At 37.3% G+C, this 27,447-nt stretch overlaps 2 protein-coding genes across 4 annotated transcripts in view; one reads left to right on the top strand and one right to left on the bottom strand.

Moving 5' to 3' along the window:
• HACD4 (3-hydroxyacyl-CoA dehydratase 4) overlaps positions 1–15,773 on the top strand; it is a 30,261-nt gene extending 14,488 nt beyond the window's left edge. Inside the window, exons 5-7 of the mRNA XM_081067236.1 lie at positions 2,589–2,695; positions 10,667–10,792; positions 11,642–15,773. Of these exons, the coding sequence (XP_080923362.1) occupies positions 2,589–2,695; positions 10,667–10,792; positions 11,642–11,724 (316 nt within the window). The 3' untranslated portion in view covers positions 11,725–15,773. The remainder of the gene's footprint in view (positions 1–2,588; positions 2,696–10,666; positions 10,793–11,641) is intronic.
• An 82-nt stretch (positions 15,774–15,855) lies between these two features.
• The window catches only part of FOCAD (focadhesin), a 282,277-nt gene continuing 270,685 nt past the window's right edge, over positions 15,856–27,447 (bottom strand). For 2 of the 3 annotated variants that reach the window (XM_081067235.1, XM_081067234.1), the window contains exons 41-44: positions 25,756–25,853; positions 24,030–24,281; positions 21,875–21,950; positions 15,856–19,554 (exon numbers count right to left, since the gene is read on the bottom strand). In XM_081067235.1, the coding sequence (XP_080923361.1) occupies positions 19,481–19,554; positions 21,875–21,950; positions 24,030–24,281; positions 25,756–25,853 (500 nt within the window). In that variant the 3' untranslated portion in view covers positions 15,856–19,480. The remainder of the gene's footprint in view (positions 19,555–21,874; positions 21,951–24,029; positions 24,282–25,755; positions 25,854–27,447) is intronic. The other variant, XR_013994507.1, reaches the window with a different exon arrangement.

Below are 27,447 nucleotides of genomic sequence, written 5' to 3' on the forward strand. Positions count from 1 at the left end.
GTATGTTTTCATATCTCTTAATGTAGGAGTGAAATTCCTGAGCATCTAAGCTTTCTGAAACTCATTTTTTTCTCTGTAAAATGGGGGTACAGTTGTCATCCCAACTTACCCTAGAATGGACTTTTTTGAAAAAATTTATTTATTGGGGTGACAATTGTTAATGAAATTACATAATTTCAGGTGTACAATTCTGTATTACATCATCTATAAATCCCATTGTGTGTTCACCACCCAGAGTCAGTTCTCCTTCCATCACCATATATTTGATCCCCCTTACCCTCATCTCCCTCCCCCCACCCCCCTTACCCTCTGGTATTTGGCGTTAGAATGACTTTTAAAAGTAAGGACCAGGGAACTTCCTCTTCCAGATAAAGGCATTTATAAAAAATTCACAGCTAACATGATGGTTCTTGATGAAAGACTGATGTTTTCCTCCTAAGATGAGGAACAAGACAAGCACGTTCACTCCAGCCATTTCTATTCACCATTGTACCGGAACTTCTAGTCATGGCAATGAAGCAAGAAAATGATGTAAGGTACCCTTATTATAAAGGAAGGAGTTAAACTGTCTTTATTGACAGATGACATGATCTTATATATAACAAATCATAAGGAATCCATTAAATATTTGAACTAATAAACTAGTTCAGTAAGGTGTTAGAATACAAAATCAATATGCAAAAATCAGTTGTGTTCTAGACACTTGTCATGACCTAAAGTAAAATTAAGAAAATGATTCCATTTACAAATGGAAAATAATTCCATTTACAATGAAAAAATATAGTAGAAATATGTGCAGAACTTGTTTGTTTGCTTAGGAGGAAAACACTATACAATAGTGTTGAAAGAAATTAAAGAGGATCAAAATAAATGGAAAGATATACCATGTGTTGAAATATTTGCCATGGGTTGAAAACTTAGTATTGTTAAGACAGCGACACTCCCCACATTGATCTACAGATTCAGTGCCATCCCTATCAGAATCCAAGCTGGCATCTTTGCAGGAATTGAGAAGCTGATCCTAAAACTCATATAGAAACTCAAGGAACCCAGGATAGCCAGAACAATCTTGAAAAAGAAGAACATAGTTGAAGACTCACACTTCCCAATTTCAAAACTCACTACAAAGCCACCATGATCAAGAGTGTGATACTGGCATGTCACGGAATAGAACTGATAGTCCAGAGATAAACTCTCATTTTATGGCCAGTTGATTTTTGACAAGGGTGCCACGACCATTCAGTAGTCTTTTCAACAAGGTGCAGGGACAACTGGATATCCACATGCAAAACAATGAAGTTGGACCCTTACCTCATACATATAAATAATGAACTCAAAATAGATTAAAAAACCTAAATGTATGAGCTAAAACTATAAAATTCTTAGAAGAAAACATAAGGGTAAATCTTTGTCATCTTGGATTTGACAATGGATTCTTAAATACGACACCAAAAACACAAGCCAACAAAAGAAAAAAGATACATTGGACTTCATCAACAGTGGCTTTTAAACATACCTACTCTTATAGAAGAGAAAAAAAGAGAAGATAGTGAGATACCATTTTTCACTTTGATAAAGAGCAAAAAGTTTGATAACAGGACATGTTTAGTGAGGCCTTGCACTGTTGGTATATAGTATATATGACATATACACATAGATAAGCATACGCAAAAATATCTGTGAACTATATAAGAAATTGGCATTGGTCATAACATTTGAGGAGTGGAATTAGGGTCCTGGAATGAAAGATTTGCTTTTCATCATTCATCTTTTCAAGATTTGGCATTTTTGTCTTGCCATATGTATTCATTACCTTTTCCAGTCGTTCTCAAAGTATGGCCCCTGGACCAGTGGCATCATCACCACCTGGAAATTGTTTGTTACAAATTCTCAGGCTCAGGTTCCATGTCAGACCCCCTGAATTGGACATTTGGGGATAGGGCCTAGTAGTGTGTGCCTCGGGAAGCCCTCGGGATGATTGTGATGCATGCTTAAGCTTGAGAACCACGGCCCATTCAGAGAACAGAGAAACAAAAAATGACTATCTCATTTATTACATTACAGAGGCAGGTTTTCAACTACCTACTGTAACCCAAACAAGCTCCTCAGGACAGTTCTGTAATTGATCACATATGATGGCAGAACTCCATAAGCAGAGGGATGCCAAAAAGGGATTTAGAAGTCATGTTTTTATTTTTGAAATTCATTCCCTAGATATTTACAAATTTTGTCTGTCTTAAAAATACTAGCTGCTTATTGAGTAAAATGGGCTTGGCTTCTGAGTGAAATTGAAGTCGCTAAGCAAGGAAACTTATAATTGGCTGGGGGAGGGCTATGAGTTACATTTTTTTTTGTTCACTTCCGTGATTATCCATGATCCACTCCATGAGGCAAGTCAGACCGACATGGCTCCCCTCTCCTCATTTTTTAAACCTCTTCTCTAGCTTACATGATAGGAAATGAAAGTATGGAATCTGCACATTCTAGTTTTATCTGTGTGTTTAATTACCTAGTAGAGGATTTCACTCTCTTGCTGTTTCCCAGACATCAGCAGCAAATGGTGCTTACGAGCTCCTCATCTCTTTCAGGTACACGTATAGCATGCTATCAGTCATAGGAATGTCCTATGCCGCCCTGACGTGGCTCAGTCAAACACTATGGATGCCGATTTACCCTTTGTGCGTTCTCGCTGAAGGTAAGAAAAGAGTGACTTGCTGTATTGCTTACTGACAAAAGCAATCTAGTTATCATGACTCACTAAACTTTTTGATGATTAAATGACTATTTTGGGTACTGCTTAGCTGACTCAGTGTATCTTTTTTGACATCCTTCCCTTGATGCAAAGAAGCCAACCATGAAGAAGCAAAGTTAGAGGGGGAAGCAGCCCTGCACAGTAGACAAAATATTGGATGAGGAATGAGGACATCTGAGTCTAGGCCCTGAATTTCATTAAATCACTGTAGGAGTTTTAGATAAATCCTCTAACCCTAGTCTGTTACCTACCCAAAAGGGGTTTAACACTTAGTGATTCAGCGATTAGTTTTTTCCCATTTAAAAAAAATTATTTTAAATTACAGTTGACATACAGTATTATATTAGTTTCAGGCGTATCACATAGTGATTTAACATTTAAATAATTTAAAAAGTGATTGTCACATTAAATCTAATAACTGTTTGTCACCATGCATAGTTCTTACGATGTTATCGACTATATTCCCTATGCTGTACATTACATCCCTGTGACTTATAACTGGAAGTTTGTATGTCTTAATCCCTTCCCATTTTCCACCCACCCCCCTACGCCGGTCACCCTGGCAACTATCAGTTTGTTCTCTGTATCAATGAGTATCAGTTTTGTTTTGTTTTTTCATATTCTACATATTATTGAAATCATGTGGTATTTGTCTTTCTCTGTCCAACTTATTTCACTTAACACAATACTCTCTACATCCATCCATGTTCTCTCAGATGGCAAGATTTCATTTTTTTTTTTAAATGGTTGAGTCCTGGTCTCCAATTTTTGAGGTTCATTGAAATTCTTGGAAAAGAGATGACAAAAGCCACCCCTCCCCACCTCACTTCCAGTCTGCACAGATGTCCTTTGGTTATTTCACATGTGTATCGTTTGTTCCCAAATAGGCAGTCAATTCTTTGAGAGGAATAATTTTGGCTCCTAAGTCTTGGGCATTCCTCATAACTTCAGTTTGGTGCCCTCCCCTCCCCTTTGCCCTGTGCTAAGTTCTTGAATGGTGTCTAGAATTCTGCAGGTGGATGTAGGTTTTCTCAGACCATTTGAAACCTTCTTGTCTTAGTTATCATTACAACTTAGCTTCTGGTCCAAGATTGCTATTATAGTTGGATTTTATTCACATTTTAATTCGACTTTTCATCTCAAGAGGTAGATTAAACAATTATCTTTGGTTATATATATTTCCTTTCTTTAACCAAGTGAAATTCTAGGTATCTTAAGACAAACTCTAAATCTGAACAGAATATTTGTGATGACATAATTTTGTATAACAGGAAGCAATCTCGAATCGCTGAATTGCAAGCTCAGAAGAGCCATTGCATCATTAGTTCATTTAGAACTTGGTGAATGCCTAGATCTCTTTTCCTTATGTTTTTTTAATTGTGCAATTATTATTTGATTAAATTACATTAGATTTATTAAAATTTCTATTGAAAAGGAATTTTACAGTGTTTAGCTATTTACTTATCTGAGGAAAGATGAGGCATATGTTATTTGCATCACCTTAAAGATGGAAAGTGGGAAGCAGTATTTTAAAGGCTTAACAAGACTTGACATTTGTAATTGATTTTTACCTGGAAACTAGAGAAAAATCCAGTATTCCTAGTTCAGCACATTATGTATTTAGACTTTACCCATGAAGTTTTCACTCTATTTTGTGCTAGATGAACTGATCAAAATTTATCTGATTATGCATTATTACATCTTTTGCTACATTTATTTTTCAATTATAGTTGACAAACAATATTAGTTTCAAGTATACAACATAGTGATTAGACATTTATGTGCCTTATGCAGTGATTGCTACAGTAAGTCTAGGACTCATCTGACACCATCTATGCTTACTACATTATTGTCTATATTCCCTATGCCGTACTTTAGATCCCCATGACTATTTCTATAACTGGCAATTCATACTTTATAAGCCCTTTTACCTTTTTCACCCATCCTCCTAACCCCCCTCCCATCTGGCAACTATCAGTTTGTTCTCTTGAGTTTGTTTCTGTTTTGTTTGTCCATTTATTTTGTTTTTTAGATTCCACATATAGGTGAAATATAGTATTTGTCTTTTCTGACTTATTTCACTTAGCATAATATCCTCTAGTTCCCATACACGTTGTTGCAAATGGCAAGATCTCATGCTTTTTTTATGGCTGAGTAGTACTCCATTGTGTACATGTACCACTTCTTTATCCATTTGTCTATCGATGGACAACTAGATTGCTTCTGTATCTTGGCTATTGTAAATAATGCTGCAATGAACAGGGGTTGCATTTATCTTTTCAAATTAGTGTTTTGGATTTCTTTGGATAGATGCTCAGAAGTGGAATTGCTGGGTCACACGGGAGTTCTATTTTCAATTTTTTGAGGAGTATCCATACTGTTTTCCACAGTGGCTGCACCAATTTGCAGTCCCACTAGCAGTGCACAAGGGTTTCCTTTTCTTTACATCCCCGCCAACACTTGTCTGTTGAATAGACATTCTGACAGGTGTGAGGTCATATCTCATTGTGGTTTTGATTTGTATTTCCCTTAGGATTAATGATGTTGAGCATCATTTCATGTGTCTGTTGGCCATCTGTATGTCCTCTTTGAAGGAATGTTTATTCATGTCCTCTGCCCATTTTTTAAAAATGGAATTATTACTTTTTTTTTTGATGTTGAGCTAAATGAGTTCTTTATGTATTTTGGATATTAACTCCTTATCAGATATATAATTTGAAAATATCTTCTCCCATTCAGTAGGTTGACTTTTTGTTTTCTTGATGGTTTCCTTTGCGGTACAGAAGCTTATTAGTTTGATGTAGTCCCATGTGTTTATTTTTGCTTTTGTTATCTTTGCCCTAAGAAACATATCCAAAAAATATTGTTTAGTGTCAATGAGTTTATTGCCTATGTTTTCTTCTAGAAGTTTTATGGTTTTAGGCTTTACATTTAAGTCTTTAATCCACTTTGAGTTTAGTTTTGTATATAGTGTAAGAGAGTGGTCTAGTTTCATTTTATTTTTAAATGTATCCAGTTTTTCCAACACTATTTATTGAAGAGACTATCTTTATCCCATTGTATGTTCTTGCCTCCTTTGTTGTATGTTAACTGACCATGTAAGTGTGGATTTACTTTGGGCTCTCTATTCTGTTCCATTGATCTATGTGTCTATTTTTATCTTGCTGTTTTGATTACTATGGCCTTGTAGTGTAGTTTGATATCAGGTAGTGTGATACCTTCAACTTTGTTCTCCCCGCCACCCTATATTATTTTGGCTATTTAGCATCTTTTGTGTTCCATATAAATTTTACGACTATTTCTTCTAGTTCTGTGAAAAATGTTATTTGTATTTTGATAAAAGATTGCATAAAATCTGTAGAGTGGTTTTGGGTAATAAAGCCATTTTAATGATGTTAATTCTTCCAACCCATGAGTACAGTATATCCTTCCATTTATTTATGTCTTCTTCAATTGGAGCAGTGTCTTATAGTTTTCTGGGTACAGTCTTATTTACCTCCTTGGTTAAATTTATTCCTAGATATTTTATTCTTTTTGATGCAATTGTAGATGGGATTATTTTCTTAATTTCTGATAGTTTGTTATTGTTGTATTAGAATGCAACCACTTTGAGTATTAATTTTGTATCCTGCAGCATTACTTCATTCATTTATTAGTTTTAATAGTTTAATAGTTTTTTTTTGTTTTTTTTTTAATTAATTTTATTGGGGTGACAATTGTTAGTAAATTTACATAGATTTCAGGTGTACAATTCTGTATTACATCGTCTATAAATCCCATTGTGTGTTCACCACCCAGAGTCAGTTCTCCTTCCATCACCATATATTTGATCCCCTTTACCCTCATCACCCACCCCCCACCCCCTTACCCTCTGGTAACCACTAAATTATTGTCTGTGTCTATGAGTTTTTGTTTCTCATTTGTTTGTCTTGTTCTTTTTGGTTTATATACCACATATCAGTGAAATCATAGGGTTCTCTGCTTTTTCTGTCTGACTTATTTCACTTAGCATTATTCTCTCGAGATCCATCCATGTTGTCACAAATGCTCCTATATCATCTTTCCTTAACGCCGAATAGTATTCCATTGTGTATATGTACCACAACTTCTTTATCCATTCATCTATCGAAGGACATTTTGGTTGTTTCCATGTCTTGGCCACCGTAAACAAAGCTGCAATGAACATTGGCGTACACGTGTCTCTATAGAGAAATGCTTTTATATTTTTGGGGTAGATACCCAGGAGAGCGATTGCTGGGTCATATGGTAATTCTATTCGTAATTTCTTGAGGAACCTCCACACTGCCTTCCATAGTGGCTGCACCAGTCTGCATTCCCACCAACAGAGTTTAATAGTTTTAAACTAGTTATTATTTGTTTTTTGGTGGAATCTTTAGGGTTCTTTCTATATAATATCATGTTCTCTGCAAAAGTTGACAGTTTTACTTCGTCCTTTCCAATTTGGATGCTTCTTTCTTCTTCTTGTCTGATTGTGTGGCTAGGACTTCCAATATTATGTCAAATAAAAGTGGTGAAAGTGGACATCCTTTTCTTGTCCTGCTCTTAAAGAAAAAGCTTTCAGTTGGATATAATTTCAATCTTCTTGAATTTCTTTAGGTTTGTTTTGTGGTCTAACACGTGGTCTATCCTGGAAAATGTCCCATGTGCACTTAAGAAAAATGTATATTCTGCAGTATTGGGATGAAATGTTCTGTAACTATGTATTAAGACAATTTGGTCTAACGTGATATTTAGGGCCATTATTATTAATTTTATGTCTGGATGCTCTATTTAGGTAAATAGTAAACTCCCCAACTATTATTGTATTACTGTTAATTTCTGCCTTTATGTCCATTATTTGCTTTATACACTTAGGTGCTCCAATGTTGCATGTGTATTTACAATTATTATCTTCTTCTAGGATTGACCCCTTTATTGTTATGTGATATCCTTCTTTGTCTCTTTTTACATTTTTTTAAAAGTCTATTTTGTCTGATATGTGTATGGCTACACAGCTTCCTCTTGGTTTTTATTTGTATGGAGTATCTTTTTCCATCCCTTCACTTTCAGTCTCTCTGTGTCTTTCAATCTAAAGTGAGTCTCTTGTAGGCAGCATATAGATGGATCTTGTATTTTTTTTTATTATCTATTCAGTCACCCTATGTCTTTTGATTATAGCATTTAGTCCATGTACATTTAAAGTAACTATTGACAGCTGTGTGCTTATTGCCATTTTGTTAATTGTTAATTGTTCTTTGGTTTCTTTTTTTCTCTGTTCCTTCTTCTCTTTCTATTTTCTGGTTTTCTTTAGGTTCCTTTCTCTTAATTTTTTTTGTGTATTTTTTTTTTATAGATTTTTGGTTTGTGGTTACCATGAGGTTCATATATATCCATCTATATCTATACCAATCTATTTTAAGCTGGTAGGCATTTAAATTCAAACACTCTTTAAAAGCGCTATATTTTTACTGTCTCCTCCATGCTTTGTTTTTAATGTCATACTATATACCTTTTTGTTTTGCATATCCCCTATTATAGTTATAATTTTGCTATTTTTGTCTTTTAACCTTTATATTAGCCTTTTAAGTGGTTGATTCACTGTTTTTATTATATATCTACCTTTACCAGTGAGAGTTTTTTCCTTTCCTGTATTTTCTTATGTCTGGTGATGACCTTTTCTGCATAAAAAATATCCTTTAACATTTCTTGTAAAGCTTGTTTAGTGGTGATGAACTCCTTTAGTTTTTGCTTGTCTGGGAAACTCTCCCCTTCAATTATGAATGATAACCTTGCTGGCTATAATATTCTAGGTTGTAGGTTCCTTTCCTTCAGCACTTTAAACATTTCTTGCCATTTCCTTCTGGCCTATAAAGTTGCTGCTCAGAAATTAGCTGATAGCTTTATAGGGTTTACCTGGTATGTGATTTGTTTTCTTCTTGTTATCTTCAAGATTATCTCTTTATCCTTAACTTTTGCCATTTTAATTATAGTGTGTTTTGTTATGAGGCTTGTTGGGTTCCTCTTGTTTGGAATTCTGTGTGCTTTCTGGACCTGGATGTTGCTTCCTTCTCCAGATTAGGAAAGTTTTCAGCCATTATTTCTTCAAACATACATTCTGCACTCCCCCCCCCCCCCTTGCTTTCTGGAATCTCTATAATGTGAATGTTAGAGCACTTGCTGTTGTCTCAGAGGTTACTTATACCATCCTCATTTTTAAAAGTTTTTTTTCTTTTTTTCCTTCTGATTGTTTGATTTTCAGTATTCTGTCTTCCAGGCCACTAATCTATCCTTCTGTGTTAACTAATCTGTCAGTTCCTTCTAATGCACTTTTCATTTCAGTTACTCTTCACCTCTGGTTCTCTGTTATTATCTCCTTTTGTTGACGTCCTCTCTGAGTTCCTGTATTCTACTCCACGTTCCACTGTTCCACTCTCAAGTTAGAAGAGCATCCTTAGGGCTGTTTTTTTTTTTTTTTTAATTCTTTATCAGGCAGATTACTTCTCTCTGCTTCATTCGAGTTTTTCTCCACAGTTTTTTCTTGTTCCTTCATTTGGGGCATATTCTTCTATCTCCCCATTTTATTTGAGTTTCTGTGTTTTGTTCCTATGAGTTAGATGAAAGAGCTCTCTCTTCTAATTTTGAAAAAATGGTGTCCGTAGCATATGTGCCCAATGGTTTTGGCAGGCCGGTTGTAGTTGGGGCAGGTACGTGTGGTGTCTGGTGTGCCGCCCAGCCAGGAGTGGCTTCCTGGTGGACAGCCTGGTGTACACGCGTGTGTGGTAGGTCCTTGTTGTTCTGGCTGTCTAAGGCCACAACGGAGTCGGAGAGGGAAAGTCTGAATGTGCATGCTTTCCTGCCCTTCTGCTCTAGGTGGGGCTGCTCAGTGAGCACACATGGCAGCGCCCTGCCCACTCCACAGCTGTGTGTGTGCCTACCTCAGTACCCTAATGGTTCCAAACTTTCCAAGGCAGGGCAGCAGTGCCCCCTCTGTCTCTGGACAGGGCAGTCCCATGTGCAGGCACCACAATGCTTTGCTCGTTAGGCACTCTTTGGGTGGGGGAGTCTCACAGGCATGTGCAGCCCCGTGGGTGCATGCAGCAGAGCTCTGCAGGAACCACTGGATTAATCTCCAGGAGGAGGGGCACTGTGGCACCCTCCTCTTCCTGCTGGAGTGACCTCTGGGGAGGCGCATCTGGGGCCCACTACAGCGGCCCTGCAGGTGGGCCAGAGAACCTGGATAGGGTGACCACCTGCTCGCTGTCCAGGTTCAGGGGAAATATAAACAATGGGGCTCACCTGTCCCTCAGCTCCTGGGGAGCTCTCACGGTTCCGCAACCTTCTCTAGGTGGTCTCTTTCTTGTTTGTTGTGCAGAAGCTGTGCAATTGGCCCTCAGTTGTCTCTCAGGAGGAGTTGCTCCAAATATAGGTGTACATTCCATGTGTTCTTGGGAGGGGGCAAGCTCAGAGACCTCTTATGCCTTCATCTTGGACCCACTGCAGTTACTTTACTGCAGTACTTTTCAGAATCTCTGCTATACTAATGCATGTTGTGAAACTCCAAGAGGAAAATACATGCAGCATTTTCCAAATTCATTCATCTATCACTCCTGTTTGTAGTGAACAGGACGGATATTTTGAGCTACCATAAAGAAACATTGTAAACTGATTCTCTATAGGCATACTAAGTATAAAATGGACAAAAATTCAACAAGTCAACACTGTTGTAATGGCCTTGCCAATTTAGTCATTCAACAGATTTCTGTATCAAACTGTAGCTTTAGCTAAAAGATTCAGCAATTGTCACAAAATCATGATCAAATTTAAAATATCCTTCCACTATACAGATATATATAGACATCCCCATAGCAAGTGAAGGAGAGAAACCTCCATGATTCTTTTTTTTTCTTTAAACAGCATTTGCCATCTATCAGTCACTGCCTTATTTTGAATCATTTGGCACTTACTCCACAAAGCTGCCCTTTGACTTATCCATCTATTTCCCATATGTGCTGAAAATATATCTCATGATGCTCTTTATAGGTAAGTGGCTTTTCTGTTTTGTTTTACATTCTTCCTGTGCTTTTTGGTTTGTGCTGCCGTCTATCTTAACAGAAAAGTCTGTATACATGGGCAAGACCAAAGAGGACCTGACACAAATTATAACACGCTTTTCAGGACATCACAAGAGCAAATGAACAAGAGATGAACCGTTTTACTAGCAGAAAATGTAACTGCATTATGTATGAAATATAAAAGTTTTGACCATTGACACAGGTTCATACAAACAAAATGTAGATGTCAAACTAAGAAGGATTGACTATTTCTGGTTTTTCTATTATTGTCTATTTTTTTGTTTGTTTGTTTGTTTGACCCTATGTACTAGCGTTTCCTAGCAGGCAAGTGGGAATAGGTGCTAAAGACTCAAGAAAATGCATGGAACAAAAACTTACAGTTGAAACAATTTTACCATTTTTTTCCCCAGGAAATTTGGAAAAAGATTTCTATTAAATTTTAGTTTCCCCAGCTCTAACCTTCACAAATCCCCAAGATAATGATTACCTCTAGAAGGTAACAACTATCAGATATATAACGACCATAAAAGAGAGGACAAATGTGAAGCATTAGGGGAAGTGGAGAGAGATACCCTGAAGAAAGGGAAAAATGAATTCCTTGCAATGAACAAAATAGTAAGATGGAAGGGTTTGTTTTACTTTCCCTTCTGCAGAAAATATGAACACTTCTTTAAGCGTTCCTTCCTTCTTTGAATCTCCCTTGCAAGTGTCTCATCCCTGGACTCCAGGCAGCACTCTAAATATATTTTAAAACTATGGTTCTTTCCAATGACATGGTTGATCAACCTTACTTTTGCTATTTCCTTCTTCACATTAGGTATGTATTTTACCTGCAGTCATCTTTGCTCAGAAAGAAGAGACGTCCTCAGAGTCTTTCCCATTAAAAAGAAGAAAATGTGAAGCACCGCATTCTGATGTGACATAAGAAAAAACAGGCTGTAGATTCCGCTGAAGAAAGCACAATACAGGAAGCATGCTGGTGGAAAAATACCTAGTATTTGACAAAAATCCATGACATGAAATAATTGCACTTCTTCACAAACTCTAGACATATCACAGCTGTCACACATTACATTTTCAAAACATGTATCTGAACAACCTATTTCACCAAAGCTGTGGATTTTATACAAGTTAAATTTATATTAGGTGAAGCCTGATTATTTCCCTGTGAGGGTAATGAGAAATCAGAGATTAACTGGAGTAGATTGAGTTAAATTGAGAAACCAAAGTTGTTAACCTAAATTACATCTATTTCTTTTCACTTCTAAGTTCCCAAATAGCATCAGCCCCACAGGAGGGGAGCCTGTAAAATATGCTTTGCAGTTAGCTAGAATAACATTTTATGGACAGATGTCACTGTTCCCAGAGTTAATGCCCACCTTAAACATCTGACCCACTGAGAAAATTAAACAAACATTTTCCCAAACCCTGAACGTACTATTCCTTAATATTACACGCGTCATTTGGGTTTTGATGCCTTAAAAGAAGATGCTGATGAGAACAGAATACCTTTGGTAAATACACAAATAATGTTCCATATTCCTTTTTAAAAAACTCAGGCCATGTATACCTTACAGGGAGATAAAAGATATGAAAGAATAGTAAATCATTTAAAAGAGGTAAGAAAATTAAGAACTAGTCATATTTCAGATCATTTATTACCGAATTACTATTACTAATTACTATATCATTTCATATATAAGTCATCACTTACAGTTTTGATAACTCCTTGCTTTGAAGATCTAAGATACATGTGAATAATTGATTAATATAATCACTTTGGGACCACGGGTATATATCATTCACTTTTCTTGAAAGAAATATAGAATCTTATTATCCAGCAACTATATAAAAGGTACTAAATTATGTTGTTACATAAAAACAAGGTAGGAAAATGTAATTATAAAAAAAAACGGTAATCTTATACCACCAAATGAAACACTTGAAAAGAAACAACTGAGCATTAATAAAGATAATTGATAACTTCATAAATGAAATGTTGTATTTGGAATTTTAAAATAAGTATTAAGATTGTCCTTTTAAAAAGCTACATTTCAGTTTGCTTTGAAAGTTGTTTATTTTACTTCTAAGTTAAAAAAATTACTGAAAGCTTCAGTGTGCAAAGAGAACAGCATCTGTTTACAAACTGTAGGTGACTTAGTCTAGCTTCCTCTCAAGAAAGATGGCTGCATATATTGCTGAAATATACATCTAGAATCACTAAAATGAAAAAGAACTAGAGAAACTATATTGGGTCATTATAAGAAATTAAAATTGCATTGCTAAATAATACTTCAATTTTTTAAAGCAAATTACCTGGAGAACCTTCAGTAGCTACTTCTTAGAAGACCAAAAAGAAACACAGGTAAATTTATAACTGATAATTTTGAACCGTAGATGAGCATTGACAATAATTTGAGATATCTGCAACAATTGTAACATAAAAAGATCTGTGGTTTCCTATGGTGACAGTCACAATTGTCAGTATTACTGTGCTTGATTGCCTATATTCATAATGGAAAGAAATACAAGATTTCATTAAAGATTAGTGAAAATAAGGATATAATTTCTTCTCCCACTCAAATTCACATTCCCAGGTTAAGAAACCCAAGAGTAACCATCTAGTTCATTGGCTGTTACCCATATTGCAAAGTTGATTTCTTTGGCTGTTTTAACTTGTAGGTCCATCAAATCTCCATTTTATTTTGTTCAGTGTGGTCAAAAGCTTAGTTTTTCAAATCTAATTAATATAGATGAAATAGGAAATGTTAGATATTTTAAAAGCATAAGACGTAACTTTTTAAATGATCTTTCTTGAAGTCCCAAGTAATCGAAGTGAAGGAATAATAAGTAACCACAGCAGCAGTGCCTCTAGTGGTGAGAAAACACAAACAAACAAAAAACCTTGCACCAAATCAAAACTTCTTTGGAGAATTTACTTCATTACTCAGCAAAAAAGTTTACCTAAAATAGACAAGTAAAACATCCACATGTGTGCACACACATGTAATATGAGTCCCTGAGCATTTTCTTTATCAAACTAGCAAAATGAAGAGCAATAATTAACATTTCTTCCAAATATATTCGTTCAGTATAGATGTGTTTTATTTTACTCTCATGTGCTTTTCAAGAAACACTCTTATCCCTGTGTTAGCTCTTGATTCCATAAGTAGGTTAACCTTAGTAGAATGAGCTGAGCGGTAGTCCGCTGCATACACACGCCTATGTTCACTCAAGAAGCACTTATTTTGAGCCTGCAGTGTGCGGGGCACAGGTCAACATTATATAACCTCTACCAGGCTTCCTGCAAACAAGTTTGTTACTAAAGGACGTACCACATCTTACCGAACTCCCTAAGAGAGTTAACTTTTTTTTTTTCGCTAGACCTTACTCTGCCTATTTTGAGCAAATTGTCACATTTAAGAATCTGTTTCTTTCAAAAGTTGAAGCAGCTATAACATCAATATTTAAAAGTTTATCTGGAGGAAGAATCTTATATTTATTTAAATTTATGAACAAGGAAAACGCAGTTTATTTTGTTGTGCTAAAGAATTAAAGGGATTTAAAATAAAAAAATGTCTCTCCTTTCCCCAACATCTTTCTCTCCTTTGTTTATTTTTGCTTTGAAACATTATTTTGTTTCCCTGTGCTCAGATAATTTTTACTTTCTTCTTCTGGGTCTAAGTGCTAATCTTGATACAGCACTTTTCTCCCGGGCAGTTTCTCAAAATAATTTCAGGGAGCTACGGTCGAAGAATTAACCAGAGTGCCTGTTTAGGATGCAGATTCCCAGGCTTCACTAAAGACCTGTTAAAAGCTTTGGTAATGGGTTCAGGAACCTGAATTTTGATAGGCTCCTCAAATGAGCCTCTGCACACTGAAGTTGGAGAACCACTGCTTTTGAGTCTGAAGTATTTCAGCTTTGGACAGAAAATTGCTAATAAGAAGTATTTAAATAAAGACCACCATACAATGTAGTTCTCTGTTTTTAGAAAAGTGGCATTTACTTTTTCTTATGCTTCTCTAGTTTTTAAACATACTAAATAGGAATTATTAACTATAATTAGTCTACCCAATTTGCTAAGGGTCGCTGGCATCTAAAATCCTATCTTAACAAAGGTTACAGTCAATTTCATATGAAAATCAATTAGTAAAAATATGCTTTAATTCATTAGATACGTGTATACGAGTATGTCCACTGTGTACTTACTTTGTGGCATGCAGCTGAACCATGGGATCCTGTAAGAGAGAATGGTGGTAAAGAGAGTGGAGGTAAAACCACTGGTTTGATTTGAAATCCAGCTCCAATATTACTTACTGAATGACTCTCCAAGTTCCAGTTTCCTTTACTGCCCAAGGTTGTTGTGAAGAACAAATGGAGTAAGGAAAATTAAACCTTTGTAAATTATAAAGGGCTATACAGAAGTAGGAAATTGATAGCATGGATGTTTCCTGGATGCTTTTCTTTATTACATGACGGTTTACTGATTTACATTTTCTGAATGGAAGCTCCACAAGGACAGGAATGTTGCATCTTATTCACTTGTACCCCAGAACCTTGTATGGTGGCACGTAGTACACACTCATTGTTTGTGCAACTCTTCTTACTTTATAGATTACTATCTGTACATCCAGAAAAAACATATTTTACTAAATCTATCAGATTAATTCGGTGATGTTTCAGTTATATTTGATTAGTCTCAGAGTACCTCATGTTCAAAAGACAGTTTTTTTTACTTATATAAATATCTTTTCTTAATGTGCTAATTGCTTCTAGAATGTTTTCATTATTAAGGAGAACAATTTCTTAATTAAGAAATTTCCATTATCTTCTCTCGTCTCTATGTATATAGTGTCAAGACTGTATTCAAGCATTATAGCTACTATTTATTTTCAGTGAAACATACAAAAGTGGTAGCACTTCTATTACATTTTAGAATTTATAAAGCATATTTTTGTGTTCTTTCTTTCAACCCTCAAACTACTGTGTGAGGTAATTGATCCCTTTTATCTAAGAAATACAACCAAAGTCAGGAAGTCATCACTGTCATTTTAATTCAGCTTTATATCCAATAATTTAGCTGGATATTATTCCACACGTTCTCTATGTTTGACAAGAATTGATTTTTCTAAATTTCAATTAAAAAATTTTTTTACTGTTTATGAAGATTAACAGATAACATACAAACTCACTAGTTCATAAAGACTATATATGCTTATATCATACATTTAAAAAAAAAGAATTTAGAATTTCCAGAATAAGAATAAAGTATTTTCCTTCCAGAAAATATAAAAGCATTAACTTATCCAAGACCAGAGCATTGATAATGTTGGGACATGTTTTTCCACAAGATTGATGAAGGCTGTGAACTGTTCCAGCTGCATTCTGTCCCGTGGTTCCATTTGCATGGCCTGCCTGCAGCTAAGAGTAGGCTGGTTGGGGTCAGAGCTACAAACTGACCAGAGACCTAGCCTACAACTCAGGCTTTAAGGAAGGCCCCATCCTCTTCACCAAATAATGTTTACCAAAAGTCTCAAACTCCTGCTTTCAAAGCGACTAAGTTATTTCAAGACACTAGCTGTGTCCTTAACAAAGCCTTACTCCTTATATAATTATACTATCAATATCTTTGGTTAGAATCACTTGGAGAAGTAACTGGCAATTAACTTCAAAAAAAAAAAAAAGGTTAACATCCTATTCGTTACCGTGGAGCCATTACATTACAAATAAAATACTAAGAAGATTTTAGGCACTTAAATGGATCCCAACATCTGTTCCTAATGTACATTTTTCAAATCAAGAATCAGAGTGTTTGGATACTTCTGAGACTCATAACATTGCTCTAACCCCTCACATTAATTTGTTAGTATATCCCAGCATGCTATTAATATTTGTCTTGGCAACTTACGGTTTCAAAAACTAACAGAAGATGACTCGTAAGGAAACTTCCTTTTGTGTATAGTTTAGAACATCTGGTCTAAAAAAAAAGCAGAGACTTCTGGTTTCTAGAGAACAAAGTAAATATCCCAAGGGAATTATAGTTAATTCTTACCTGAGGTCATACAGGTAACGAAAAGAAAGGGTGTTATTATTCCATTGACCTATAGCTTAGAATGTTGAGATGTAGAACTTTTAGATTGTCAAATTTAGAATCTTACATTTTAGGCCCTTTAGAGGCTCCCATGAATAGGAAAATCCTATGAATTTTATGCAGGAGTAGGGACGTAGTGTGAATGGGAAGCAACGGAATCCAAAAAGGCAGTCTGGGTTGATTTTTTTCATCCTTTCCTTGAGAATTAGTGAGCTCTCTGCCTGCTGATTCGGCGGGGGTGGGGGAGTGGGGGTGTGCGTGTGGGTGTGTATGCCTGTGGAGATTCAGGGGTTCTTCAGTGCCCACTTCCTTTTCACACTGTCCCTTCTTGCCGTCCATGTTTGCAAGCTGGCCCAGGAACCTAAGGTCCTTCAACCCACGAAGGACCTGTTCCTTTAACTGTAGCTCCTAAACTTCCCAATTCCAGAAGCTTATTAACATGAGACAGGTTTATTTCTTTGATCTGATTACAGCAAGCTATCTTAAGCATATTAAGCTGTAGGTTTAATAAAGCATCTTAAACCACAAGCATATTAAAACCAAGGTTTAATCCTTGATGGGAGGTTTTATCTTAAAGTGGGTGTTGATGAGCCTGATGTACTGTGTTTCCCCGAAAATAAGACCGGGTCTTATGTTAATTTTTGTTTCAAAAGACGTAAAGGACTTATGTTCAGGGGATGTCATCCTGAAAAATCATGCTAGGGCTTGTTTTCCAGTTAGGTCTTATTTTCGGGGAAACATGGTAGAAAGAACACTGGGTTTGGGGTTCTAGGAGCTTGGTTCTAGGCATAACTCTGCCACTTATTAGGTGTGTTTTCTCCATTTGAAAATGGAGATAAATTGGATGAATTTCAACCTCTAATTAGAAGGTGTATAAGAAAGTGTATGTGGGTGGGAAAAATGTAAATTTTCTACTTCCTTCAAATTCATTTCCCTCTAGCCCAACCTTAAGGAATAATATATATGAAATACTGGCAATGCAGGTAAATATTACCTGAGAGTTTGCCTTCCCTTCCTTCCCTTCCCTTTTTGTTCTGTAGGCTTCTCAGCACCCTGTGAGTTCAGCAAAAGAAGGAACTGTGACCTGGGAATAGAGTTTGAGTTACACAATGAAACACAACTATTTGAAACATGGAAACATAAATCCAGATATTTGGCAAGTAAAACTAGTAGAGCTGTTTTTGAATCTATGTGGTAGGGAGGAACACTTGGTGACAACATGAATGTAATGTCACATGGGAATACTGAAAGTTAGCATGGTGCTCATAAGTACCAGGCACTGTGCTCTAGTGTGACAGACACAAAAGTACATTATTCCAATGGCACAAAACTTCTCCCCAGTGATCCCAGCTATGTATACATCAGTATGTCTATAGGATTGACTAAAGACTATCCTGATTAATGACTGCATGATGGAAAGATAATTAGCAAACATCAAAATTAAAATGCTGGCTGATTCTCAAGCCCTTGAATAAAACGCAACCCTTGAGGATTCTGTCACATACCTTCATTTACTTGTCATTAGGCCACGAGTTATTCTGATTAAGATAGAGATGTGTGCTTACAAAAAAAATTAATCTTTCAAGGAGGTATCTGTCATTTTTTTGCTTGCTCAGCAGCCCATAATGTCTCTTCTGGGGGAACCCAGTTCAGATGACATATAACCCACGCCTGGTCAATGACAGTACCTTGCTTCCCAGGGACTCACATGGAACTCAAGCTGAATCAGCGTCCCACCCACGTTGCTTCTGCCATACCTGGGAGCAAAGACATTTTGCCTTCCTTTGAGGTTGCTGGCTGCCATCTTGCCAACCATGTGGAGTGATCCTGAGAGAAACAAAGCCTGATGGCACTGTTTGACTCACTGGATGAAACTTGTGTCTGATCAGACAGATCTACGCTTTAACTTCTTGGTTTTTGAACTAATATGTACTCCTTTTTAGCTACAGTTACTTTGAATTGGATAGATTCCATTTGCATTCAAGAGACCCAAGCATAAGAAAATTATAGCCACCACTAATGAATCTGATTTAACGAATGTTTAACATCATGCTCATTATTTAAAAGTATATAGCAGTTCCAAGAGGCTGTTTCATCAATAAGAAAACATGTCTAACTCATTGAGTCAATAAATATCCTCTAGAGAATTCATGGGAAATAGATCATAATGCCATGGTCACCACTATAATTTGGTTTTGCTAACAAAACCTTCCCTGTGCCTTAATAAAAAAGTCACATGCCCAAAATTCATGAGATTATTTTACTAGAATTTAGCAGGGAGGAGATGATATAGTCAGTTTTCACAAAGAAAATACTCAGATCAAACTGTAGCCAAATAAAAGAAAGTTCAAGTTCTTGTTTCAGTCTCCATGGGCCTGGGTACCGAAGCAATGCCCCATCTCCCGGCATGCACAGTTGAGGCTGTCAGTTATGTGGCCACCATTTCATGACCCTTAACCCTCTGTGTCACGTCTCAGTGATCCCACACACAAATTCTAAAAAATTTCTTCCATTTGTATGGTTTTCCTCTTCCAGCTGAGAATGTGGCTGGCTACGGCAAAACTTCACCAACCGTACGCTCTGGTCCATATGGCTTTCTTCTTAAACTCTGGGAGAACTCTCAAGGACAGCAGGGTGGCTACGGGGACAAAACATAAAGTGTACTATTGTATTTGGTGGAGATGCATTTGAAAAGGTCATTTAGATCAAAAAGGTATCAGAACAGAACTTGGCTTTTTCTCACTTGACTAATCTTCAAGAAACTAAAAATTCCCATCAAGCCTTCAGCAGAATTATAATGGCAAAAAACCATTAATAAAGGCTGGGGAAAGGGTTTTATAAAAATATTTTAAAAAATGGTATCCTGCAACCAGTTGAAGGGAAATACTGCAGAATTAAAACAAAAACTGACATCAGGGATGCCAGTGATTTTTTTTTTTTTCTTAATCTGGGTGTTGATTACATAGATGTGTTCCCTTTGTGAAAATCTACTTATGACTTGTGCACTTTTCTACATGAAAACAATTTTTCCATTACATAAATGTTTAATTAAAAGGTTAAAAAACAAACAAACCTCAAAACCCAAAAATCTGATCCTGTAATGAACTGATCCCTTCATGGGCTCAATGGGGCAAGCATAAATAACTACTAAACTGTATTTGAACATGTACGCACAAGTCCACAGCTTTTCTTATCTGCCATGGGTCCCTCAGGGATCAATTTAAAATAAGGAAGTTCTGTGTAATGCTGCTAGGTAACTTATATCTAATTTTAGAATACTAATATACATATATTGAGATGTTATTTAAAATACAGTAGTGCAAAGGAATGTCGGTAAGCCAAAGTTACACTGTTATTGTTTGTGACTAATAAGCCCTTCAATATATAATCAAGTGAACATGTACCTCCTTGACTCAAATAATTATTTTCCTCATCAGTATCAATTGTTTGCTATCGTCATGACCTAAGGCACTTACAGCATATGTTTGGAGCAACCAACGCATTATGGACCCATGGCCATTAAAAATGAGTCCCGACTCCCTGACACATACAAGTGGGGGAAATCCTAGCAGCAAGTGTCCAGGGATGGGTCAGTGAAAACATGTCAGACCCCGGCCCTTATTCTCAGTGAAGTTCTGTGGTTGAGCAGAATCACCTTCGTACACATGCCCTCCACCCTCTTTGGGGATAGAGAAGGGTCAGAACCAATACATTAAAGAATTATTGCTTGTTTGGCAAACAGTACGTTATATCATACTTAAAGTAAAATATGGTCACAGTATGACTGCAGGCGGAAGATAGGCCTGATAGATTATCACCAGAGCAGGCCAACAGGCAACTTTCCAAGGTGGGACTTTTTAGGGCAGAATCTTACAGCACATTCACAGAAGCCACTGATAGGATCCAGAATCCACCCCCACCCCAAGTTCCAAGACACAGATGACAGTACTAGTTGTCTTGGGCCACAGAGCCAACGCCTAAGACTTCTCAGATTTGAGTAAAAACATCTACTACATAATTTTCACAGAAAGATCTTCTATGTTTGTGGATCCTACAGTCATAGTTTAACAAATTGAGAGTACTATTAAAAAAAACACCAAAAATCGAAATACCTGAAGGCATGGGAAATATCCAACTCCACTGGCAAAATACTACGTAGCCATTAAAAACATTATTAGGAAGCCAGTGTAAGAACAGCTTTAAATGCTTTAAAAATAATTTTAAAATAAAAAAGGCAGTATTCAAATTATCTATGTGTATTTTTTCAATTATTTATGATTATAAATATATTAAAACAACACTCTAACACAGAGGGGACAAAAACTTCTTAGGAAAAATATCCAAGTTGTCATTGGCCAGTAGGACTCTGGAGTCCTCTTTTGTCTTTTTCTTTAATAAATTTTCTAAATTTGAATTAAAGTCACCATATGATTTCTCTGATATGTGGTATATAAACCAAAAACAACAAAAAAACCAAGACAAACAAATGAGAAACAAAAACTCATAGACACAGACAATAGTTTAGTGGTTACCAGAGGGTAAGGGGGGTGGGGGGAGGGAGATGAGGGTAAGGGGGATCAAATATATGGTGATGGAAGGAGAACTGACTCTGGGTGGTGAACACACAATGGGATTTATAGATGATGTAATACAGAATTGTACACCTGAAATCTATGTAACTTTACTAACAATTGTCACCCCAATAAACTTTAATTAAAAAAATTAAAGTCATATTTTACAATTATAATAAAACATTTTCAAACCATTTACATAATTAAAAGCCCTGGAATTCTTTTTGAATCCACTTTCCAATTCCAAACGCCACGTTGGTGACAGCTCCAGATTCCTGCTCTAAACTGAACCTAGCTGAGCCCTTTCAGGAACCAGCATACACTAGAAAGCACAGACGATATTGGAAGGTTTTCCCTCATCTTAGGCATAAATCTGGGAAATATTACCTTTTAGACGATCCCTGGACTTTGCCGAGAGGGCTCCTTTAGGGCTTTCCATGAGATTGAATAGCCAGTCAATGAACTAGGATGAAAATGAAGAACAGTATCAGTGAAGACAGCCCCACTCAGCACAAGGTCAGACCCTTGGGGCCGCATACGTGTGTATCAGTGTAACAGGTGCGAGGTAATACCTGCCTGGGCTAGGGCAGTGGAGATGAGAACGGACCGGGCCCAAGGGATGTTAAAGCCAGACACAGCTCGCATTTAGTCGAGGGACCCAGCAAACCCAAACCTCCTTCCCTTGCTGAAGACCCTGAGTCCTGCTACAGGTTTTAAGAGTGAGGTAGACACGGGACCCGAGGGCCTCCTGTGTGCCATGAACATTCTCTCTCGTTACTCTGAGAGAGAGTAACGAGAGTAACGAGGCCCATGCACAGCAAGAACCTTGCTCCCTTCCACTCCCACTGAATAGCAGAGTCAAAACTGGAACCCAAGTCCACCTGCCTTCAAAGCCTCACACTCGTTCCTTGCACCATGTGGCCTGCCACCTGGGTCGTGTGCCTCCAGGCCTACGCTCCTAGGCCGGGCAGTAAATAGAGAAATGCATCAGACGCAAGCCCTTGTTTCTAAAACATGTTTCTGGAGATAAAAACAGTTTAGGTCCAAACGAATATTAAACAGGTCGGTGAAATGCAAGAGACAAAGCACAGAATAATTTACTAGGTAGAGCCAAGTGAGTTAACTGCAAATAAATCTTGGAAATGAGGTAGAAATTCCTGGTACTCAGGGGTTTGACTGATCTTATAGGGTGTGGTCAAAATTGTTTTGGAATCAGAGAGAGAGTAATTTCATTGATGTCTGAACGTTGCTGCCGGTCTTCACTAATTTTAACTTTGGACAGAGAAGCTGGGTTGAAACAAGTGTAAAATAGAGAGAAAAAGAAAATATTCCTAATTCCCTGCTTTAATTAAAATATTTTTTTCTTCATTTATTTTCTTTTTCTCAATTTTGTTTAAAAATACCCTATTGGTAAAGTAAATAAATCAAACACTACAAATACATAATAGATGCAGGATATCTACTCGTACATTATAGTCCAAAGTGAGTGATCATGGTGTCCCAGGCCAGGAATAACACGAGGGGATATGACATTGACATTTACTTTGATTAAAAATGAAACAAAACAAAATTTGGGGCAGGACTATGAATGCTGATCAGGTTTACGGAAACAAAGGCATTTTAACGAGATGCTCAGTAGAGTTGTGCATAGCTAAACTGTGGGTCCACGGGTCAGAAATGTTTTTGAAGATTAGTGTTCAGGTTTGAAGAATAAGCCACATAAAGTTAGTTTTAAGCTTTCAACCTCATAAAAATCCAATTTTGATGAAATGGGATTCACAAAAAGAATCTTTCAAACAACTGCATTAAAATAAAGATAGGTCAGAGCCATGTAAAGAGAGTGACAGGAAACACAGTATTTTCATATGCTCTGCGTGACAGCTAGTAGCCTGGGGGAAGTTAGTATCAAAAAACCAAAAGACGCTTTCTACAGTTTGGATTTTCCTGAGGGCAAAGGTGACGACAGTAGACCTTTGCAAATCTCCCCACGGTTAGCACAGGCCGAGAACATGACAGGTACCTAGAACATGGCTGGAGGATGGAATGAGCTGTGGGGAACGTAGGATGCTGGAAGACAGACGCCCCAGCTCACATTTTCCCTCAGGAGATTTCCTTGCCCCAGGCCCAGGGACTGTTGATCACCTCCCTCCCTTTATCATACCACCGTGCAGTCTTGCACGTGCTTCCCTGTCTGTCCTCACTGTGAGATTCTAAGCTCTCAGAGACTTACTCTTCCTTTCATCTCCAGGATCAAGAACACATGTGCCTTCAATAAATGAACGCAAGGATAAGTTTTCTTCCCATCTCACTCCCAACCGTAAACAAGCTACTGCTGTTGTCACTGTTGTTTCAGTCAGCAGTTAACCTGAGCCCCGGCTAGCCTCCATCTCTGAGGCTCAGCGTCTGGCTGAGAGTCGGGGCTAAGTCTGAAAGCCTGCGGTGTGATTCAAGTTTCACTTAATTCCCATGTCAATTCTACAGCAGAAATTGCTGAGGAGAAAATGGCCGCCTGCCCTGATAAGCAGGTGGCTAACAACTGTACCTTCTGGGTCTGTTCCTTCCATGGCTCTTTCTGCAGCAGCAGAAGCATGCTACTGGGAAGGAGAGTGAGAGTCTCCTGCAGAGTGACCCTGTGCATTGGACTTCTGCCAAGGAAGCTTGATGCTGGCCCAGCCGGGCCATTTTCCTGATGCCATGGCAACCAACTGGCACTGAGGCCAAGGAGGAGAGGGGCAGCATGGTCTGCCCATGCCACGACCGCATTTGCAAATATCAGCAACAGGAAGTCCAAAGCCTACAATGAAAATAGAAACAAGGCAAGGTCACATGCCTTGTTTCAATTCAAAGTATTACATGTTCACATACACAGCCCCCATCATGATGCAATGTCATCTTCCCCTTCACCCAACCCCTCTTCCTGCCCCACCACTACCCCAGAAGAGAAACTGCACTGAAGAACAAACTCTGTTTCCATACTTAATAAACAGAAATTTTAGGGCTTTGTTAGGGTTTTGGGGATACCTCTTTTGTGAGGACAGAAGGCCCAACACTTTCATTATTATTTCTGTAACATTTGAGGAGAAATATAATTTATTTAATTTCTAATCATACTGAGATCCAAATAATACTGTTTTGGTGTTTTCAAAGAGTTGAAAATTAAGAGTGATACAGAGAGGGGTATTTAGATTTATTGTTATGTGGCTAAAATTGATTTTAAAAATACTTAGTCTGATTCTATTTTTAAACAACAAATGACTCTCCTCATGTATTTTAACAATTTGTCTACAACCCATTTAGATTCTAGACTAATCTAGATAATTGTAGAAATGGTGGTAACAAGAGCGACCTCTGAGTTATTGGATTACTATAATTTAAATTACACTTCTTTCTGCTTATCTGTATTTTCTAGGTCTTAAAAGATTTTTGTAAGAAAACCGAGAAGGCTAATAAAAAACTTAGGAGATCAGAAGAAAAAGAGGACAGATTATGCTAGTTTAAAAAAAAGTTTAAAAATATTCCCCAATCTCTTAAAATTCCTAACCTCATTAACTAAAATTTCAAACACACACAAATCTTCAGAAAAGCAGGGCAGAATTTCAAACCACATCCCAGGTCGTACACATTTTTACTTGACAAAGGAAACACGTGAAACATTCCTACACAAAAAAAAGTCTACCCCTGAAAAATGCACAACGGGCAGCTACGTCAAGAATATGAGGAGAGTGGGAAAGTGTTATCATCATTTATTAATCTTTTTCTTTTTTTTTTAATTCACCCAATACTGGTGGTTGTTAACCTTTTTTGGGTCATAGGTCATTTTAAAGGTGTGCTGAAAACTCCTCTCTAATACATGCACACATGCTCCTAAGTATTGGCGCACACACAGGCTACTCGCACGTGCTCCCGGAATCTCTTCAAACCAAGCGTGTGAAGCCATCCTCTGGGCCAGTGGGGAGGCCAGGACCCTGAACCCCACCTCCTTCGTGGGATCAAGCCCAAGTACACAGGACCCTGGGTTCCCTCTCCAGTGTCCTTTGTGTGCTGCTTGTCAAGTAACGTAACCCGTTGGAAATATTTTTCAACGAGTACCCTCGGGGTCTCCAAGGACCTGGTAAAAACATTTATTTCCTAGTGACATCAGAGTGATTTCCCAAAGTTAACAGGAAGGAAGGAAAGAAAGCTACAAGCAGCAACATTTTCCTCTTTTGGGAGAACAAATATAAATTCTATATTTTAAGAAGGCTATAAATTATTCCTCTAGATTGTACCTCATCGAGAGCCACGTTCTGAGCAGATGTTGACTGGTAAGCAATATTCCTGATATAACCCATCAGTTCCAAGAGCCACTCCATTCTCTTCAACACGCCTGAAACAAAACGGACATTTTCTTACCAGACGATGCTTTTTCCTTTGAAATTAAAGCAGAGCAATAATAACCATCATAACTCAAGCAGAACACCTGGTGAGGATTGCATAAAATAGTTTCAAGTCCTCTCTCGATATTTCAGACTTCTGATTGCCCATGAGGGTTCTTTGACACTATTCACATCAGATGAACACATTTTGGTCTTTATTTTTGAAACTAATTTATTCTTCATACCTACCCACCCACTAGTGATAAAATACATTTATTGGAGTTTCTCTCTCAACATTAAATGGACGAGGAGAAATCTGGCACACCAACTAGCCAGTAATGTTGAATCTTGGATTAAGTGTTTTTATAATCCTTTGCTTAAATGTTCCCACCTCATGTCATAATCACAGAGAAAACCTATCCCAAAGACATAAAAAGAAAAATAAAAACCAGCTTTTTTATGGTAACTGGAGAATAAACATCAACATAAATATTGCTTTTTCTTTTCTTTTTAAAACATGAGGATTCCCATTACAGTAAAACTTACTTGGGAAAATTCTCAAAACTTAGTGAATAAGAGCAAAATGAGAACTAAATTTGAAGGCCAACTAGTTAAAACCAAAGGCAGTATCAAATTTATTTCAATTTGCTTCATGTATCTTCATGCCTAATTGGGAACTGGGTTTTTTTTCCCCTGGCAAATACACTTTTGATTTAGAGGGAAAAATCTAGTTTCTCATCACAGGTTCATTTTTCATCGGGCAGACACTAATGCGAATACGAGACAACTATCTCAGTTGCCAAAGAGGAGGAGGAATCAAAATTTCCTGTACAGTCTCAAAAAGAGTATTACAATTACATTTGTCAGTTTTCTCTTAAAATTTTATAAAGAGAGAGGGGAAAATGGAGCACAGAAACATAAGGAATTTGCTAGGCTCACAAGGGCTTCCCAGCCACATGTCCGCTTAAGCCAAGTGCCATTCAGAACCCGAAAGTAGACTCAAGAAATTCTAAGCATGTGACTGAAGGCATGGGAGGGGAAATGAAGCAACTCCCTTTTCAGAGGATTATTAGGGCATCAATGTCTACAATGGTCTAAACATTGCAACAGATGATTCATTAGCAGAGCTTTAGGCCTGGAACTTCTTGAGGATGTAGTCAGGTTGTCCAGATTTTATTCTTCTCACCCCAGAGAAGTTCCTCTATAGAATAACTACTTAATTTTGTTGTTGCTGTTTTCTTTTTTTGTTTGTTTGTTAAATGACTGCCCAAAAGCCATTTTCATGAAAACATCAGGCGCAGAATCGATGGGCATTCTGTCCATCTGAGAAATGGAAGCAGGAAGAATCAACCTGATAGACTTGTTTATATCCTTGAGGGCCAAGTACAGTCTAAAGAGCCTTAAAAGAATTCATTCCCATCTCCACCAAGTGGATGCTGTGAGCTGTAACGTAACTGCTCATTTCTGTCCATGGGCTTCTCATTTGGGGTACCAAAGCCTCATCTCAGTCAAGAAGCACTACACCAGTTTTGAAGTTGAGGAAACAATTACAACGTAAACGGCATGGTGGGCAGATCTCCGTGCCCTGGTGTCCGCCCAGGCCGG

Source organism: Rhinolophus hipposideros, assembly GCF_964194185.1.
Source record: "Rhinolophus hipposideros genome assembly, chromosome: 11".
NCBI classification, from domain to species: Eukaryota; Metazoa; Chordata; class Mammalia; order Chiroptera; family Rhinolophidae; genus Rhinolophus; species Rhinolophus hipposideros.